Below are 20635 nucleotides of genomic sequence, written 5' to 3' on the forward strand. Positions count from 1 at the left end.
TAAGTTACTCATCCATTAGCCATTCATCAGTGGTGAATGGTTTTTGACTACAGAGAAATGTAAATGTTAATATGTTGTATGTTCACATGTCAAGATTGTGCTGAAATCTGCTGAAAAAAATGCCATATTTAAGTTTGTTGAGGTGTTTCTATGGAGACCTGTAAGTATGTGTGTAACAGACCTTGTCATTTCTCTCGCAGAGGAACTTGAGCCTCTGAGCTCTTTTGTGCATGAAGACCCCGTCCAGGTGGCCCGTCTCTACTGAGCGGATTTCTATAGCCTTCTCACCCCAGCCCATGATCTGATTAGAGCAGATATGAGCTACACACACACACACACGCACAAACAGGGGTAGATGGGCACGGAGAGACAGAACATATTAAGGCATGTTCACATTTTACAATATATAATATACACACAGAATAATATTACTGCTGTACAAACTCAGAATATATGCGTTTAATGCATGTGAAAGCAACCCAATAGAAAGCTATTACATGAAATATTTATGATGAATACATCGGCTGATGCCTGAGACAGTGTTTTGTGATAGATTTAACACGAGGTCTTGGCATAAAAAATGTATTTTTTAATTTCATCGAAAGCAGGGAGGTATCATTTTAAGAAATGTTACACTTTAATTACTTTGTCTAGAGACCCCAGTACAGTAACATTAACAAACTTCTTACACCCAAATGAGGCCGTGTGCATGTTTATTGATGTGTTTGTGTGTGGCAGATGTGGGACCAGGCAGAGGCCAGAAATGTGTTAACTATGTGAGCTTCCTTGCCATACCAATGGGGACGTAAGCGCGTGTGTGTGTGTGTGTGTCTTACCGACAGAGGTAGGCATCTCTCCCCACTGCAGCACCACGTCTTTGATGATGCGGCCGTAGGTGTTGACGTACACTCCTTCGTCCTCATAACACAACAGCATCTCCATCCCATCAGAACTGGGCAGGAAGACGATGGCATGCGGGGTCACCTGAGACTGGATCTACACACACAGACACACACACACACAGACATTTTAACACAGAATATTTGACATAAAATACATGAAACATGTTGCTTTGAGTTTACTAAAGCCCTATTGGAGGTCCTTCAGTAACAGCAGTCCTGTTCCAATCTGTGGTAATTTAGATATTCCACAGATACTTTATGCCATCCGAGCTGGCAAATCAAATTCCAAAAATGTAGATTACTCAGACTCCTCTTGTCCAGCTTCAACAGTGTTTGAGATATATATATATATATATATATATATATATATATATTATACAAGTTGCCAGACTCCAGTCTCGTTCACCCCGTGCACCTGCAGTACCTGTCTCAGCCACAAGCAGCCGCCAGAATTAACACTGGAATGCAATAATACGATCTAATGTCTAACAGTGCTGTGTTTGAAGAAGCTGGAAGAGTTTAATTTAAGTGAAAGTAAAACAGTATCACTCTGTCTCTCACAAGCAAGTCTGTGTTTGACTCTTTCGGCTACTCTAATGTGGAGTCACACTGCTGACTATTCTGTCAGACTAACTCATTTTACCACGATGTCATGACAACGAAATGACTTGCAAATAGAGGAAAACAGGTGTGTTTGGTAACCACACAGGTTCACCACACAGACGAATCCACAGCTGACATTTTTAAAGTTTATTTTTGGTAGAAAACAATGTCCTGCACTCTGTCACTGTATGTGCTGTCTTTTAAAAATATGAACGTAAACTCTAAAAAAGTGGCTAGCAATCGTTGCTAAGCAGTGATTGGAGGGCTGAGGAAATTAGAGCCGGTCTTGAGATGGTTCTGATTGGCTCAGTCCCTGATGTTGACAGTTTATACACGCCCCTGTCCTGTAGTACGGTACACGGCTTTTGTCGTGTACTGGATACTGTACTGTATGCTACTATAAAGAGTAGCGTGCAGAATACAGTATATACTGCTGCATTATGCAGTATACAGTACACTGTATACAGTATTCAGTTCACAGTATGCAGAATACAGTACACAGCCTTAGTGACTCACATGGACGGGAATGTAGATGTCATAGTTGTTCCCAGAATCAACATCGATGGCATGGAACCCAGCACTTGACCCATAGATGACCTTTAACCTTTGACCTTCCTCCACCGTCAGGTCAACCAGCTGAGGCCTGTGAGGCAGGTCACTGAACGACTACAGAGAGAGAGAGAGAGAGAGAATTAACTGCCCAATCAAATCTGCACAACAAAACATCGTCTGCAAAACAGCTAAGAACACTTGCTCATAAAAATGATCAACTGTGGAGACAAAAACCCAAAGATTTTGAATCATGAATCATTGAATCATTCATGATGATCTACATGTTCCCACCTTGAAGGCCATAAATTTGTGGTAGGGTTTAGGAGCCCAGGCATAAACCTCCACCGCATTCTTCAAAGCGATCACTAGGAATTTAATCCGCTCGTACTTCACTGTAAACACATACAAACACAGGATTAGTCATACATTACAGAAGACAGGAAAATATGCAGATTTAATCACGTTTTAAACCTGGAGATGGTCTTATTTTTCTTTGCTCACTTTGAATAGCATTCTAGTCCATTTAGCAGTGATTATTTAACCCATATTTATGGCACTGTAGCCAGTTTGGTAGCATATACTTACCTACTGAGTAAGGCACTATAGTCAGTGTGGTAGCATATATTTTCCCAATTTGGGGACCATTCATCAGTTTCATGGTGCACACTTATCCACTTTGCAGCGCCTTCTAGACTGATTTGCTTGTTTACCCACAATGTACAGCATTCCTTGTTGATTCTGTAGTGTCCACTTACCCACTTTGTAGTGCACACAGCCCTCCATCTCCCCTACAGTGGTCCAGCCCTGCTTCTTCTCCACTTCTGGGTCATTATGGAGGATTTTATTCCTCAGCCAGGCCAGGTAATACACTCGCACCTTATTCTTCTTCCCTGATAAAAAGTGAAGAGAACACTGTCAATACAAAGCTCAGTGTCGTGAATAAACTATAATGAACCTGCGTGTGATGCATGTTCATGTGTACTAACTAAAGCATGACTAACTATAACACAAAAAAGTGAGTCTAATTTGTGCATCAAATTTATTCACACTATCAATGTAATAAGACAATTTATTTACATAACAATTTTTCTTTGCTTTCCTTCCTGGTATAAGTTATTTAGAACGTAACAATACAAAGTATAATATTGTATCAAAATATATCACAGGATGTCATACAGTAAAACACTATCATTGTAACATATCATATTGTTTTACCATGACTAACATGTTAGCATGTGGGTAGAGCAACACAGCAAGACACTATACAACACAGCTTTTGTTTAAAATATTGTATTTTTATAATGTTAAACGCTCTGATAAACAGAAATGGAAAGAAACATGAACACAAGGCACACTTTCAGCCACTCTAATTTTTTTTTCTCTTTTGTCTCAAACACTGCAAATCAATTTGCGATTATGAGCAGCATTTTACGAATCAAATAGATGCTTCCGTAACGAGTACTGGGTCAGTCGATTACATGCACTCATTTCTACTACTAACCTGATATGGTGATGAGCAGGTTAAGTCCCTCCAGCACGTCCATCTGCTGAAACCTGCGGGAGTTGATGAGCGGATAGACTTTGCCCTGCCCACTGCGGTCCAACAGCTTCAGACCATTCTCTGTTCCTACCAGCAAGTTTACACCTGCAAACACATCAACAGTCTTCTCAGAATGAAATCACATCCACACCTGAGAGCATTTTAGACCACTCTTTGCTTCTCCTAACAAATTTAGATCTGAAAATAAACACACATGTAGTGTTATCATAGTGTTACAACAGATACACAAAAAATATCATACCCCAGAGGGCAGCACAGAGGATCTCTGAGTTGAACCTCTTCTTGTACTTGCGGATCTCTGGGGTGTCGCTGACGGGGCGGGTGTTTGTGGGATTCACGTTAACCATGGAGCCTTTTCTCACCTCCAACTTCAGCTGATCAAAGCGAGAACCCAGACCTGCAGACAGAGAAGAATTTAAGACTTACACAGACAGGAACATTTAAATCATTTAAATCCAACCCCTAAATCATATGAACCCTATAATTAGGGTTGGGCAATATGATTATATTTATTGTTACTGAAACAAATCACATAATTATGACAGACGCTTTTATACGTATGATATATGCTCTTCTGAGCTTTTTGTGAATGTCAGTACTTAAAAGTACTCTGACCAACTGCATGTTTCATTACAAAGAGAGCATAATTAGTCCTAATTAGAACTAACCTCCCACTGAGATGGTCTCCCCTGTCCCTCCTGATGGTTGGTACATTCCAAGATTCACAAAAGTGGTGAAGGAGGATTTCCCAGAGGCCTTAACCAATCCCCTGGACTGATACTGAAATCAATGCAATCACATCTGAATTAACCAATCAAGGTAAATGTTAATAAAAAAAAAAAAGAATTGCACCACTTATTTACTTATTCACTGTATTGTGATCATTTACTGACTGTATAAATACCACAATAAGAATAACTTGTATTTGCTTTTACATGTTTTACAATATTTTCTTCAATATTACGAAGCTCTAATCTAAACTACAAAGGCAAAAAAGTCACTCACGTCAAAGGTGGAGTCTTTCCCAGGAGAAGAGTGAGAGGCAGAGTCGGTGGGGGAGTGTGATGGCTGAACTACGTCAGGCAGGTTAGTGTATCCATTATGACTACGCTTCTCTGGAGTCTAAACACACACAAGCACACACACACACACGGCCATTAAAACTGTTTTCCTGTACTGTACAGTACTCAAGGCACATGCAGTTCACACTTAAGTTCACACTTAAGACCTTTACACACTGAGCGTAATTCACTGGTGCAATTTATCTGGACGTCAATGAACTAGTTTGAACATGTGTAACTGATGATGTGCACCAAATGCAATGTTTCAAGCAGCAAAAACAACACATTATTTTGTTTGACGCTGTGTTCGATTTATGCAGATTTTGCAGGCGACATAAACTCACTTGACCAATCTCAGTTGTCTCTGGTGTTGGCACTGGGTCAACTAAGATGACTGATCGGTTGTGTCCCAGCAATTTTTCACAAATGTCAAAAGGATTCGTTCGTACTCTGCTTTGTCACGGATGCTGTTAGCATTTTAAAAGATTCAATATTTTAAAATCTGTAAGACTATTATTCAGTTTGCAGACTAATTAACCCTTCTTCATTTCCGTTCACTCTGCTTGTGTCACAGTCTGTCTGCGCGACAAGCAAAGTCTTCTTTTATGGTACAATAACAATAAAAGTCTTATCGCTGCTAGTCTCAGTACAAGACACCTTACGTTCGGCAAGAGTGTCTGGTGAGAGGACAAATTAACTTAGGAAATGCAGTAAGTCGATCTGACTTGGTCCGATGTCTCTAATTAGATTTTACTCTGAAAACCCATATGACCACAGTCCATCACTCAAACAAGCCCCCGGAGTGAGCAGCGTTGGCTTGGAAGCTTGAAGTTTCTTATATACAAAATAAATATTGAAGAGAATCAATTTGAAGTTGTCCTTTCAGATATACGCCGGACGCTTGATAGAACAGAATCACTACTTTTGCTTATGCTTGCTGAATTCCAACCAGGACACACTTGGATTTTTTTAAAAGGTTCTCACTGGACATTCCACCCGCTACCCATGTCACTGTACTCACTGCATTTTTTAAATGTGGCACCAGTGGTTCCTTTTTTATCTGTTTCAACTGATCAAACCTCAGAAAATTATGCGTATTGTGTATCGAGAAAACATACCGAAGTATTGTGATGTTATATTTTTGCCATATTGTCCACCTCTATTACTTCCTGTCTCAGGAAACCATTACTAATATATGCCATTGATGCCAGAGTGAGCACCCCCTCATCTTTTCCAAACTGCTACCAATGCAATGTCATCAGACAGCAATGTCTTCTCCAGACATGCACTTGGAATGCTAACTGCTAATTCTCTTCAATCAGCTAACGTTGGCTAGCACTATCATGATCTCTCAGTGACAGGCTCACTGCTCGGCAGCTCACTTTGTGGCTTTGAGTTGCTTGAAAAAATGACCGACATCCCTTTTTAAGGAGGGCCGATTTTGCAGTGGTATTATAAAGCCTGGAATTTGAGGCTGTATCGCCCCCACTGCTTCCTGTAATATACTGCAATCTGTCAGAATGATGACATATCATTTGAATATTATAGGTTGATTTTGTTGACTAATTGTTGCAGCTGTAGAAAGACAGATCTCACCCTCTGTACAAGCATTGTCTGGTCACCATAACCACCAGCACGCTCTTCATCTCCTCCTTCACCATCCTCTTCCTCATGGACTACCATAGTGTTCACTGAGTCAGAATCTGGATCACGTGGGCTAAAAGTGAAAACACAGTGTGAAAGAACACAGATAAAGACAATGCTTGTTTTACTGTTGGTCATGCCCTTTCCTGCCTAGCAGACAAAATCAGACAAACCCATGCAGTTTTCATTCCTCTTTCCCACTCTCTCTCTTTCTCTCCCTTCCTTTCTCAAAGGTTAGCAACAGCTAGGTTCAGGACTGAACATGCAGGTTTTGAAATGATTGGCAGTCTGTATGAGTTGTTAGGTATGGGAGAAGTGTCTGGTTTTATAGGCTTCAGTTTAAAACCTTTATGGATCAATCGCTGATCGAAGATTAACAAATACATACATACTAAATACAATAATCTTACAGTTAATGCAATAATTATACTAACACTAAATTACACTAATTTATCACTCTGTCTATTTGCTCCCCACTTCTCTCTCTCGTCCTCATCCACACTTCCCTCCCTCTCCCTTTCCCTCTCTTCACCACTCCTTCCAACGTTGTCTTTTAGAAAGTGTGTTTTTTTTTCATAGAGCACAATCAAAACCAGAACAAAACTGAGTAAACTGCAAAACCGAGTAATCTCTATGTTCCTTTAAATGTGGTTGACCAGTTATTAATATTATTTTGTTCTGGATCATTTTCATAGAATCAGGGATCAGAAATGAAACGTTTCTCATTTGGATTTGTTTTGAAATGTGTTCCAGTTGTGCAATAAATTTTCACTCTTCACTCCCTTCCCCTCCTCCCTCTCTCTCTCTGTACCGGTCAGAAGGACTCTCCTCCTCCGCCCCTTCTCCGCTCTCGCTCTCCTCACTGCTCTCGCTGCTCTCTGATGATGATGAATAGTCATTGGCCTTCACTGGAGGGCGAGGCTGCTCCTCCGCACGTTCCTTCGAGTACAGCCCATGGTCCTGACACACATACACACGGAATGAGAGAACAACATGAATACCTGAACATACCAGAGACATATACTTCTGTAAAGACCTGCAGTGCACTTAGTCATGCAGTTTAAAGTGATGGTTATGCCAAAAATCCAATTTACACAATTTCCCCCTTACCCCAAACGCAGTTGATTAACCAAGATTTGTCATCTTTAGTTCTGCACTGGAGCTAAGCAGCTAAAGTAGCAAATAGAATATGAGTAATGGAAAGTCATGTAATTCAGTTAACATACAAAATGTGTATCTAAATCATCATATTTCCCTCAAACCATGTAGAGCTGTTAAAAGTTACACAATGTACGTTTTGGGGATTTGGAGACCTCTCTGGTGGAAATGTGTAATTGCATGCAACGATGTAATGTGGGTTGTGCTTCGGAACCCCCCCACCCCCAAGTGGATGAATCTGGTGATTGGGTGGATGTTGAAAGAGTTTTCAAAGAGCACTCAGTCAAAACTCGGTGAATGACATACCTTCTGAATTATCCAATTAGTACTTAAGAATTATTTACTTAATAATGTAACCATTTAATTGATTTACTTACTAATGTAATAATTAAAACTTAATTAATTGTAATTGTAATTAATTTTTTAAATGAATTATCTACTACTGTCATCATATCTGCATCATTTTGTTGATTTTGAGACCTAAACATCAAATCAGACCTACTTTTTGAGCCTGTGCCTGTCGATAATTGTTGTTTTATTGGTAAGTGTCATAGAGTGTCAGAAACCACGCAAGCAAATGTATGAGATTCCTGAATAATTGGACAGCACAATGCTAACTGAGGAGGTATAAGTTACTACTACCTACTACTTATTACCGACATCAGTCTTGTAGCTCCAATGCAAAACTCAAGAAGCAAACTTATCTAAACATAAACATATCTTGGTGGATTAACAACATCTGGGGTAAGAAGAAAACTGTAAATTTACAATTTGGCAAAATCACTGCTTAAATATTTTGCTTTTTTCTAACTGTGCCTGCAGAGTTACATAGTTGTCTGGGAATTCAGGCAAGTTTCTAACACTGATTAGTGACCATTTGTGCAAAGTTAGTGCTGATTTAGGGTCAGCTGCAAACTTGCACACATCAACGTTCATCTGAAAAGGGAAGTGTAACCTCATACTGAATTAACACTGTCACTCTAAGAATCTAAGATTAAAAATCATTTCAGACTTTTATCCAAAGAATAGCTGACCCCAGATCATTAGATTTCAGCTACAGACAATGAGCTCCTCTCACTCAATGCAGAGAATCAATAGTTGTCATTAATACTCATCAGAAAAACAAATTCTGCCTGTGTCGACCCCAGTCATTAGGCACTAATTGCTCAGCTAATTACTGCCTGCAGTGATTTTGGAAAAAGCTCTGCATTTATCTGGGTCACTTCACTCATCATAGATCATCAGCAAAATGCGACTACGCAAACAAACATACACAAACACACACACATGCAGATACTGACCTCTCCTATTGCTCTCTTATAGCTCTGAGGATCGAGGAGAAAAGCAAGCACAAAGAGAGATTGACAGAGGACAGTGATTATGGGTTAGTATTAGGAGAAGAGAGAAAACTGGTTTAGCTGATTTTGTAAGTACTGATAGTAAAGATTATGTGGTAGGGAAGCTTCAGGAAAGCCTGTACGTGTGTATGTGTTACCGCTGGTCTGCTTGGTCTGGAGGAGGTGCGGGATTCTCCTGGTTTGTGGCGCCCATCGTGAGAGAGGATTGGAGAGGAGTCCATTTTTGATGAACCTCAAACCAAAACACAATACTTACAAATGCCATTTAACAAGACACTAAACCAAATTATGAACTCCAATACTCAATCCATGCTGCACACAATTATACAATATTGTACAGCTTCAAGGGTGGCTGATACGGTTTTTAACTATGTGATGTATTTTTGTCTATTTTTATACGAACAGTACGTCAAACTGTGCAAGAAAGCATAAGATTACTAAACATCTCAGTGTGGTTTGAGGAGAGATGATTAGACATGCAGTTTGCACAGTGTTGACCTGGCAGCTATAAGCTTCTATTGCTTGTTAGCCTTGTAGCTCAAAGACACTCACTGAGGATGCGGTGTCTCTCCAAGGAACCGGTCTGAGGCAGGTTGGACATCAGGCTCATGCTGTCTCCTCTTTCCCAGCGGTCGTTGCGGCTCAGATCAGGATTACTGGCATGCGAGACAAAAACAGTCAAAAACCTCAGCCTAACGACCAATTAAAATCAGACAAATCCCCTTTTTAACCAGAGGCCACAAAGTCCAAGGATAATTTTTGCCAACTGTACTTTCACACATACTACCTCTGTGTGGCAGCAGGACTGCTACAACTTGCACGTTTTTGCCAATACAGTGTTAATGCTCCTGAACTACATTGCCTGGGCAGTCATTTCAAGCCTATAGACCACCGGCCTTCAAATCTAGACCCTGAATCCAGTCCTGATTCTTACAATCACTGCAGGTTAACTGAACTATTGATAGAACTAATATAAATTGGCAAAGGAGCGATTACAAAATCCAGAGTTGGAACTGGAAGGTCCAGATTTGAAGACCTCTGCAATACCAGTTTATTCTGATACTGAGTTGACACTGAATAGTTACACGCCTCTGCAAGGTTTGAGTGTGTATAAGTGAATGCACATTGCATGTGTGTGTGAATGTGTTACCTGGCTCGTACTGGGTGTCTGATGCCAGAGGACAGGTTAGTGTTAAGAGCAGTAGCTATAGAGGCTGTTCGCTGTGGAATCTAAAAAACAGAGTAGTGTAACATTTATAATAACAGCAGGCATTTCTGAATTTGTATTACATTTACAGTGTGCATCACAAATACAGTATGTATTGCAAATCATCGCTGTCAGAACAAAACCTTATATCTCCATTGTCGTTTATTTATTTATTTTACAGAATTTGGAAATGACAGTCACCAAAAAAAATATCCAGAATCACTTGGAAAATATCCTGTTCCATTAACTACCATTTAAAGTTTTTTTCTTTAGTTAGCATTTTGGAGATACGTGGTTTAGTGAAGTGACAAAATACATCATGCATTATAAAGCATTACAAAGCGCATATTTTCAGTAAGCGTCAGATTTATAACATACAGTATGTATTATAAATGTAGTGTACATTGTAATGTATTATATACATGATGTGCAATATACACATTTACAAGGCCATTCTATCAGTAATCGACAGATTTCTTATCTATTTATCTATAGATAAATGTAAGATAAAGTTAATATGTACATATATAACTTCTCACTTTTGGAGGCTGCTCGATTTCAGGGAGGCGAATCCAGGGGCCGTGATCATCCCTGAGTGGGCGCTGCTGGGGAGCAGGGCTCTCAGAGGTGGGGTCGGAGTTCTGCCGGACGAGCTCCCGGGAGTGTAGTGGGCGGGGTGTGGGGGTGGGGGAGGGGTCCTGGGTGGGGAAGGCGGACATGGTCTTAGTGGGCTGATCACAGAGGGACTGAGAGCGCGGCACTGGAGCAGCATATGGCTTCAAGGGCACTAGGTGGGCCATCTGGAACTACGCATAGGCAGCATAGGAATCGGAGAGCCAGGGGGAAAGGGAGCAGGCCATAAGGGTGGAGGGAAGAGAGCATGATTTTGGTGTTTTGAGAGTAGAGCATGTTCCGGAAAGCAAGCAAAAGGAACCCGGGGTTAAAGTGGAAGGCCAGTGAGGGTTGTTTGTTGTCATTTCATTTTTTTATGGATTGAGGGTTTATTTGGAGAAGGAGGTCAGGAAAGAACAAGAAGGTTCCAGAAGACCCAGAGCAGGGAGCGAAGGAGGAGGAGGATTTCCCCACAGCAAGCAGGAGACAGGGATGAGGGAGGCCCAGGTGATGGAGGGGAAAAAACAGAGAGGAAAGAGAGAAGGATACAGTCACTGAAGGGAAACAGAGAGCAGAATGCAGTGAATGCAGCAAATCTGACAAGAGAAGTGATGGCCACCTACATTCACTCTTCCTGCAAAGCCACTTCAGCCCTTATATAAACATTTTATAGCTGCTCATTTTGCATCCTCTACAGAAAACACACTTAAATATGTGGCAAATGGCATTTTAAGAATATTTTCTGGGCATAATTTCCATAGATTTGTTGAGTCATATTAGAACAAAAATTAAACATAAAATATAAAACGTGCCAAACTTTTGCACAGACATTTTTATGTTTCATTTCATCCCTCAATATGTTAAATTCAGCAAATAAACAGCAATAATGCATTAAAATGTGCAGAAGTGTATTCTATGTAAAGGATGTGCTATCTTACATTCTTTAAAAAAACAAAACAAAACAACAGAACATGTAATTTGACCAGGGGTACCAAACTTTCGCCTATGACTATATATAGTATCGCTGCTGTATAACAACTTTTTATCTTTGAAATGGTGAGTTAACAGAAAAAGGAAATAAATAAATAAATTTAATGTATAATAATATACTGACAATTCAGACCATATTGTGTGTGTATATATATATATATATATATATATATATATATATTTATATATATATTTTCATTTTTATTATTTAAAAACTCAGAAGAAGGAGTTTAAAAGCTTATGAGCCATGTTTGGCCAATATTAAACTAGTCTTACAAATAACAAAGCCATAAGAACGTACAACCACTCAGTAAACCAACTGTTTAGTCCAACAATCTGGATAAATTAAGAATTTCTGCTGTGTACACACATCAGCTCTAGTGCAGTCACACATGCACAGGCATACATCCACATGCAAGCGCACGTTAACACACACCTTGCCCTGGCCGCCCTGGGGCTCGACAGGTCTCTGCATGGGCGGAGTCTGTGCGGCCTGCACTCCTCCTGATTGGCTGACAGAATCAGAGCGTGACTGGATGTTGGTATCAGAGACGGTGGTGCAGATTTTAGGAGAACCCTGCCTGTTCAGTTTACTGCGCTCCTCCACCTGGGAGAGAGAGACAGAGAAAGAAAGACAGATATGGAAGAAAAAGAAATGAAAAAGTAAGATACAGAAAAAAATCAGCAGGAACAGAGGCGGATGAGTGGTCAGAAAAGGTGACCAAATCAGTAATGTGTGATTTTGAATGTGAGAATCTGCAATTAAAGTCAATCTAAAATTAAACTAGACATTTTTTCTTGTTATTTTACGTATCCGGTCATATTAAACATGATGTATCACATATCATTTAAAAGGCAAAAATGACAGACGTGCATTTCTTAGATCTCAGAAATCATTAGACATTCTACGAGGGCCTAAAAGAGCTTAAGAAATATGAGAGAAATATGTGGAGGTATGGAAGAATATGTGTTATGATTTCCGATTCAGCCTGACTCTAAGGCAAGGGTGTCCAGTTCTAGACCTGGATGGCTTTAGTCCAGCACAGTTCACTCAGCAATTAGTTAACACGTTTTGTGTGCTTAAATTTACCCCCCCCATGACCAAAACTGGACACAGCTGATATGTGGTAATCTGCATATGTGCTGATTTGTCTGTGTGTATGGACCTCTCTGGCCCAGGCAGGCTTGTTGTTGTCCAGGTTTTTGCTGTAGTGATAGAGGGGCTTCTTGTCCTGTTGCTGCTGCTGTTGCTGCTGCTGCAGAGAGACAAGATAAGCGTGCTCCTGCTGAAGCTGCCTCTGCAATCTCTCCGACTGTCTCTGCTCCTCCAGCTGCTTCCGCTTGTACTCCTAACAAGCATAACACAAAAAAGGAGAGAAATAAAATAACAGAAACCCCTTATACTGCAGGCTTATTATTCAGAAACTATAATAAATTATCAAGTAGCTAAAATGGAGACATGCAGGAAATATGCTGAAGCATAACCTAGTAAGTCTGAAGCATAACCTTAAACAGTGAATCTTCAATATCGCATGTGTACGCTTATGAAGTTGACGTCTTTGTTATGTGTAGTTATGACAATGAGGACCAGAAGTGTGGACATACACATAGACCCACAGAGGCTCTTTTGCATCAACATGTGTTTTCAGTGATCAGATCACTTTTGGATTTCAGTTGACTGCGTGAAATGCGTAGCATTGTGACGCATTGTGATTGGATTACGATCGGATGACTCAAACCAAATTTAGAGACAGATCTGGACCACTTCCAAAACAAGTTTAAATTGAGTGCATTTTCTACATACGCACACAATTATGTGCCGAGTGCTGATAACCAAGTAAGAGGATAAATAAGGAAAGATTTAGGACACGTGAAGCTGGAGTTCTCACAAAACCAAGAGCCTTCTCGCACTTTGGGCGAATGAAAGCGGCCAAGCAGAGTTTGCTGATTCATATCATTACATGGGAAAAAGGTAAAAGCAAGTACAACAGAAACGATGCACGTGTTGATGTGCTTCTTATGCGGGAAAATAAAACGAGATCCAATCACGCTGGAGACACGTTTCAGTGAAAAGTGTAAATGGGCCAAAGTAAATCCAGACACAATCCAGATATGAAAAATATGTTAATGCAAGGTATAAACGACCTTTTATAGTTTAAGGAGTTACATATATATTAATTATATATATACACATATGAAGGAGGTAAATCTGTGTTCAACAGAAAAAATGTAATAAGACAAATTTGTATTAAACAGCATATATCCAGCTACATGCATACACACCAAAAGACAAACGCACACACCAAAAAGGATAAACAAACAAGTACACATAACCACTGCATAAACCACTGCACACAGATGGGGCGGTGCACACTGTCAAACTTCTGATGAGTCTCATTTCCAAATAAAGGGGCTGCTTACTTTCCCAAAGCAATGAGGCATTCTGCATTCCTTTCCAACACCCTCAGAAATAATACTGGGGTGGTACCCTAAATGGTACATCTCAGTACCTTTAGTCAGGGAACATAATTGTGCCATAATCCATTGAAATGATATCTTCTAAGTTGTATTGTCTCCACACACCCCATCTTGTCTCCAGGCTTTTTATTTTATTGTTCTGTTTCGAGGGTTATAATTAGTTATAATATGGTTATAATAAGGTACAAATATGTACTTTTCACCTGGAAAAACTTATTTAAGGTACACACTTGGATCTTAAAACCACTGCTGTACCTTTAAGGGGACATTTACACTGTTTGTACCTTGATGAATGAAAAATGTACCTGCACAGAATCTTTATTTCTAATAGTGTAGGAAGCTCTAAAACAGGTGGCAGCTACCCACTAGACATAGATCTGGACCTATTCAAGCATGTTTTTTCTTAATTTTTACCATTTTCCCCATTTTAGAACAACGGTAAAGATATCACAACTGTGTGGAATAATGCAGTGATCAAAAAAGATGTTAAGACAAAGAAATGTTGCAATTTTCAAACATTACATCTTTCCTGTGCTATTTTGTCTTACATTAGGCAATCGTTCACTTTCGTTGAATTCCTTCATCACATCTTTATAGGCTAATGTGTTTTGGTGAGACACAAGACCAAAACATCTCAGCAGTAACTAGTAGCTTTCAGGTTATTCTGGGCTTGATTGCCAAACGTACAGCACTTAGGGTCTCTAAACATCGGATCATTTTAGGCAGTTATTTCATGAAAAAAACAAAAAAATATTTAAAATGTTTCTTCTCCAATAAACCATCTGTAATCTTTGGAAAGCTGTGCATGGCTTTCTTAATTATCGACGCGTACTTAGTTCTGTTTTCATTGCTCGACCATTCTGAAGAAAAAAAAACTTAATAAATCATAAAACTCTATGTGATTAATCATAAAAGCGACTCAATTAGTTGATTCATCATAAATTAAAACTCTGATTATAGATTAATTCTAAAACTAAAACTGATTTCTTGATTAATCATCAAGATAAAACCAATAATTCGATTAATCATACAAATCAAACTGATTATTATATTCATCAAAAAACTAAACTTCTGACTGCCTGACTAATCAAAAATAAAACTCAGATTGTCTGATTCATACAAAAAGCTCTGATTACCAAATTAAACATAAAATAATTGGTAGATTTCTCATTTACCAACTTTGTCCTGTGTTCTATAGGTGGGCATCCTATTCTCCAGATTTGTGGTGTAAAACTTATCAGCATTAAAGCACAACTCAGTTCACCTTGATATGAGACGCATCAAATTCGGGTGCAGGACCACATATAGGAGGAGAAATAGATGCAAGGTCAGAAGGGAAAAAGAAAAAAGAGGGAGACAAAGAGGATGAGTGGAGAAGTGTTACCATGAGCAAGGCCTGCTCCTGAAGAAGTTGCTGCTGGAGGATTTCTAACTGCCTCTGCTCTTCCTCCAACTTATGCCTTATAAACTCCTACAGACAGACAGACATATAGACAGAGAGACAGAGAGAGAGAGAGACACAGTGAGAGAGAGAGAGACATAGATAAAAAGCAAGGGATAAGAAAGAAGCAAAAGAGATGAGAATGGACTCAAAAGGGGAAAGAAAGGAAAGATATAAGAACTCTACAGACTGTAACGGTGTGCTGTGGTGATGTTTTTACAGAGGCACGTAAGTGTGAAGGAAGGAGGTGTTCTGAAACGTTTCCCTCAATCTACATAGCTTGAAGGAGGGAAATATGCAAGATCTCATCAGCATGTTTGCACTCACAAATTGTGTGTATATGGATTAAAGGACTCCATAGTTCTCATACCCTGAAATCAGTTTAGTTTAACTACCAGCTCTGCAGACTGCAAAGAGGCTAAAGCAGTGATATTTAGAGTTAGGCTTTATGTTAAAATGTTTACTGAAACAATTTCTGAAAACCTGGAGCATACAAATTTACAATATATTATCTGAATGTCTGCTACAGGCATCAGATATTTGTGTGCAGACTGCAAATGAGTAATACTAGTTAGATTAGATCGATGTTAACTTAACATGGACAAAAGTAACTGGACTGCTAACAGAAATTAGCATTACTAATAGAGGAAATTAATCAAATGCTACTTATACTGTACTGACATCCACATTAAGCATTGTTATATGATAATATGCGTGGTTGATATGACATGCGTTTATGAGATTAAACAATTAAAAAGGTCAAAAAATGACTGATCTATCCCCTGCTTTATTTTAAGTGTCTCTGCGGCACCTCCAGTCCTAATGCAAATAGGCCTGTATGACAACTATACATATAAAACTTTGTATCTCCAAAATCATATCTTTAAAAGTTGGGGAAAAAAGTTCTTAACTTTGAATGGAGGTTAATGAAACAAGATTTTTTTTCTGGACCATTTCTAGTCCTCCACACATCATGAAATGTTCCCACAGTGTAAAGAACAGCTGGCATTTTCAAATTCTGTGTTAAAAAATAAATACAAATTACAAATGGAGTTTTGAATTGAAACAAATGTTCTGACAGCGACATAATTATTTTACTGCACATATTGTAGAGATATAACCACCTATAGAGCAACTGCTATTTGAAAAAGACACTGAGAAAATAGTTTGTTTAGCTTTAAACAAGTAACATTTTTAAAAATATAATATTGTGATAATGCCATGAACAGGAGAAGCAAGAAAGGAGAAACAAAGTAGCCAAAAGTGGCGTGTCTGTGTGTCTGTGTAAAGGTCTTGTGTATGAGTGTGTGTAAATATAGCAGGAATGTGCAAAAACAGGTGTACTGCATTGAGTGAGAGTGTGTGCGAGTGCAAAACTGTTTATAAGCGTGTAAGGTCTGTGTGTGTAAGCGTGTAATGCGTGTGTGTCCTAGCAGGCGTGTGTCTTTTGCTGTAAAGAAAAGCTAGGCTTGATAATTCATGCTGATTGGTCTTTTGTGTTTCTGTCACTTTGAATTCTACTGAATGTGGGGCCGCACACCCACACGCGCACACACATTCAGAACTGCGTCGAGAGCCTGCTGCCATGGCAACCACTTCACAGGCATGCCAGGGCCGTAGTGGGTGTATGGATCACCCACACTGCGCTGTGATTGGCTGAGTCACACTGCTCCATGAGCGGCGATTGGCTGACCTGCTCTCTCTCTGCCATCCTCCGGTCCTCCTCTCGCCTCATGTCGTCGAGTCGTCGGTGAGGAGCCTTCTCCTGCTGCTGCCGCACCATCTCTCTCTCCTTCCTCTGTTGCTGAGCGTGAGAGCGAGGGAGAAAGAGAGAGACAGAGAAAGGGAGGGGAGAGGGGGGGGAGAGCGTGAGTCACTTTAACATATCTAGCCGAAATAATAAGTGGCTTCCTGTTGCTAAAAATCATCCAGTGATTTTGAGAGGGGGGGGAAGTTATGGAACGAGAAAAAGAGAAAGAAAGAGAGAGGGAGAGAGAGAGAGAGATGGGGGCAGGTGAGGGGGGACTGATGAGTCACATCTCTGCAGTAGTGGATCTCTCCCAGATGTGTCTGAATAAACCCATCAATATCTCAGTGCAGTTTCTACCTGTTACTTCCTAATCACTGTGATTATAAACAGGCGAATTATATGTGGTACAAAAAGCTGATTCATTTTCTGAATTGTGTATAGTAACATATGTAGTCAGGTCAGTAATTGTATACCAACAAAGTGCACCTATATATTTAGATATTTATACTACACATTGTATTACACACACACACACACACACACACACACACACACACACACACACACGCATACATACATACATACATACATACATACACACATCTATATATAGATAGATAAATAGATAGATAGATGTTTTCCTGACATCATCCAAAGCAGAGTGCTTTACACCACTCCAGCCAACACGGGGAATTGCGCATAGTGTTTAGGCCTATGTGCCGCTGCTTGGCCATGGAAACCTTTTTTTATTAAGTTCCTGGTGCACAGTTATTGTGCTGATTTTGCTTGCAGAGGCATTTTTGAACTGTAGTGAGTGATGCGACAGAGGACAGGAGATTTACTGCTTCATGGTTGAGCTGTTGTTGCTCATAGACACTCCAATTTCACAATAACAACACTTACAGTTGACAGTCGGCCAAGTTTAAAGGTTCAAGCTCTTCAGTACGACCCATTGTACTGCCAGTGTTTGCCTGTGTTGCTTAATTTCATACACCTATTGCGTCCCTTATTCATCCAAGCTGTGTACGGTCAAATCTGAGTGTAAAATGAGTACATGCAAGCTCAAACTCATGTCTGGTAGACATGCGTAGAAATTTCAACATATTTACACAGCCTGAAAAATGCCTAATTTACAGGTAAATAACCAACATCACATCAAAAATATCCGCAATAACGAATGCTGTGTAAACATTCCAAATAAAAGCTTTTGCTTTATACTGATACAGTAAATAACTGCATCCCTAAATATACAATACTAGCTTACCTAGTACAGTAGAAGACATCTTATACACTGCAATATTATCAATATCAACAAGTAGCAAATAAAAATAATCATACTACACAACCACATCACTGTAGCATCTGAAACACAGGCTACATTTTGTTATATATATGTGTGTCTGTGTGTGTGTGATAAACACTATTACTACATTATGATTAATAAAAAAATGGTTTCTATTATACAAATGGATTGTAACTCATTTTATTAGGTACACACACACAGGTACATATCAGCATCTCAAAGTAAATCACAGTATCTATTGTTTCCATCTTTATAACTACTCAAGACTCACTTATCTGACAGTTTTAGACATTCTCACTGTGGTGCAGGGCTGGGTACTAGAATAATACAGCTCATCTGTTGCAATACAAAATTGAGCTCATCAGTGATTTTGAATACTGTTATATAACAGATTGACACCAAATTGCATCATACACTCTAAAGCCTGCATGAGTGTATCAGCCACGTCTTAGCTTTGTTAGCCATTTGCCGGAGACTGAAGAGAACAGCTTAAGTCACAAATCCATCGGTAAACTATATGGTTATTTTCATGCCTTAGATGTATCGCAAGCTAAAACTAAAGATGCACAGCGAGTGCTGCGATTGGTTTGAAGGAGTACTTAAACAAAAGTTAAAAAATAAAGATCTTCTTTAGTTTTGGAAAAACAAGGAAGCACCTTCGGTAAATATCTTCCTAAATTGGCATACCTACTGCATTTAGAGGAATAGGATTCACATTTAAATACTTTTAGAAAATATGGCATCCTCTATTTGGAGGATATTATATTAAATGTACAAAAAGATTCACTCAAAACAGATAACAGGTAGGGTGGAAGAGGAGTCCACCTGTTCTTCTGAGGCAGATGCTGCTTGCGACAATGACCCCCGTACCCATTCACTCCTGTACAACCGTACAAAGGCGGAGATAAATATAACGGCTAATGACGCTTATTAAATTACAGACTCACAGCTTCTCCTTTTGTTGTGGTCAATTACTGGACAGCCCTCTGCTATGAGCTCTCTCTCTCTCTCTGTCTCTCTCTCTCTGTGACAAAAACACTTCTCATCTGCTTTGTTCTTCCACCACACAGCAAATATCAGAAATAGCTCAAATAAATTCAGCTCCAATCAACTCCAAGATTTAAAAAGCCCTGAAACCCTTGAATACAATCAGCTCAAATTGGCTCTTCATTTTAGAACATCTGAAATGTCTCCATGAAATCAAAACCATTTTCAACGGAGCCTGTAAAGCCAATTTCTTTTACATTTAATTTACTGGAGGTTTTTATTCTAGGGATGGGGAATATGATATTTATCATTATTGTCATAAATTACATCATTTTTCTGAGCATCCTCTGGTTCCTGCATTAAGATCTTGATCTTACCTATTGCCCAGTGCCCCTGGCCACATTTTACATTTTGGCCACTAAAACTGCAGAGTCTGTCGCCTGAGTGGCCACCTTCCTTAGAGATTATTTCTTCCCCTATTAACAAATCTGCTGGTTGGACACTGGACTAAATCCATCACGATGTTGGTGGAATTTGTTAACTGTAACCACCACTAACTTGTTGTTGTGGTGACCCTAATGGTTCCCCCACAAGTTGGTTTGTCTGGCATCAAAGATGCTGTTGGCTAAAGTTTGCTAACATGACTCTATAAAATAAGGTCTTAAATAGTAGTAGGGTGTTAAATAAGTTGCCATTATACTGAGAAGCTATCACTGCAATAGCTAAACACCTAAGTACCAAATGACATCACTTGGATCAGATGACGTCAGACTAGGGTGGACCAGATTGGCAAAGTGAACCACCGCAGTCCCTTCAGCACAGTTCTTCTTAGAGTAAAGTCTTTAATAACCTGACTGTTTTTTGCCATGGAAGCTTGCTTGGTAGTGATAGATACAATATATACATGTATATAAAACACAAACATGTTTCTATCATTGTGGTTATAAATTGAGACTGTGTGGCCAGAGCCTATTTTTTACATATGTAGTTTACAAGAGAACCAATCAAAACACCACATACACATTTTA

General features: G+C 39.4%; 1 protein-coding gene across 4 annotated transcripts in view; it reads right to left on the reverse strand.

Moving 5' to 3' along the window:
* mink1 (misshapen-like kinase 1) overlaps positions 1 to 20635 on the reverse strand; it is a 66994-nt gene that overhangs the window by 7441 nt on the left and 38918 nt on the right. The window contains exons 12-31 of one of the 4 annotated variants that reach the window (XM_036564392.1): positions 17261 to 17371; positions 15511 to 15597; positions 12815 to 12997; positions 12085 to 12255; positions 10586 to 10852; positions 9990 to 10069; positions 9392 to 9495; positions 8977 to 9071; positions 8783 to 8806; positions 7135 to 7283; positions 6276 to 6396; positions 4624 to 4740; positions 4287 to 4398; positions 3860 to 4015; positions 3559 to 3702; positions 2813 to 2947; positions 2349 to 2449; positions 2022 to 2171; positions 837 to 996; positions 182 to 321 (exon numbers count right to left, since the gene is read on the reverse strand). In XM_036564392.1, the coding sequence (XP_036420285.1) occupies positions 182 to 321; positions 837 to 996; positions 2022 to 2171; positions 2349 to 2449; positions 2813 to 2947; positions 3559 to 3702; positions 3860 to 4015; positions 4287 to 4398; positions 4624 to 4740; positions 6276 to 6396; positions 7135 to 7283; positions 8783 to 8806; positions 8977 to 9071; positions 9392 to 9495; positions 9990 to 10069; positions 10586 to 10852; positions 12085 to 12255; positions 12815 to 12997; positions 15511 to 15597; positions 17261 to 17371 (2607 nt within the window). The remainder of the gene's footprint in view (positions 1 to 181; positions 322 to 836; positions 997 to 2021; positions 2172 to 2348; positions 2450 to 2812; positions 2948 to 3558; positions 3703 to 3859; positions 4016 to 4286; positions 4399 to 4623; positions 4741 to 6275; positions 6397 to 7134; positions 7284 to 8782; positions 8807 to 8976; positions 9072 to 9391; positions 9496 to 9989; positions 10070 to 10585; positions 10853 to 12084; positions 12256 to 12814; positions 12998 to 15510; positions 15598 to 17260; positions 17372 to 20635) is intronic. The other 3 variants (XM_036564394.1, XM_036564393.1, XM_036564395.1) reach the window with 3 other exon arrangements.

This window comes from Colossoma macropomum, unplaced genomic scaffold, assembly GCF_904425465.1.
Source record: "Colossoma macropomum unplaced genomic scaffold, Colossoma_macropomum, whole genome shotgun sequence".
NCBI classification, from domain to species: domain Eukaryota; kingdom Metazoa; phylum Chordata; class Actinopteri; order Characiformes; family Serrasalmidae; genus Colossoma; species Colossoma macropomum.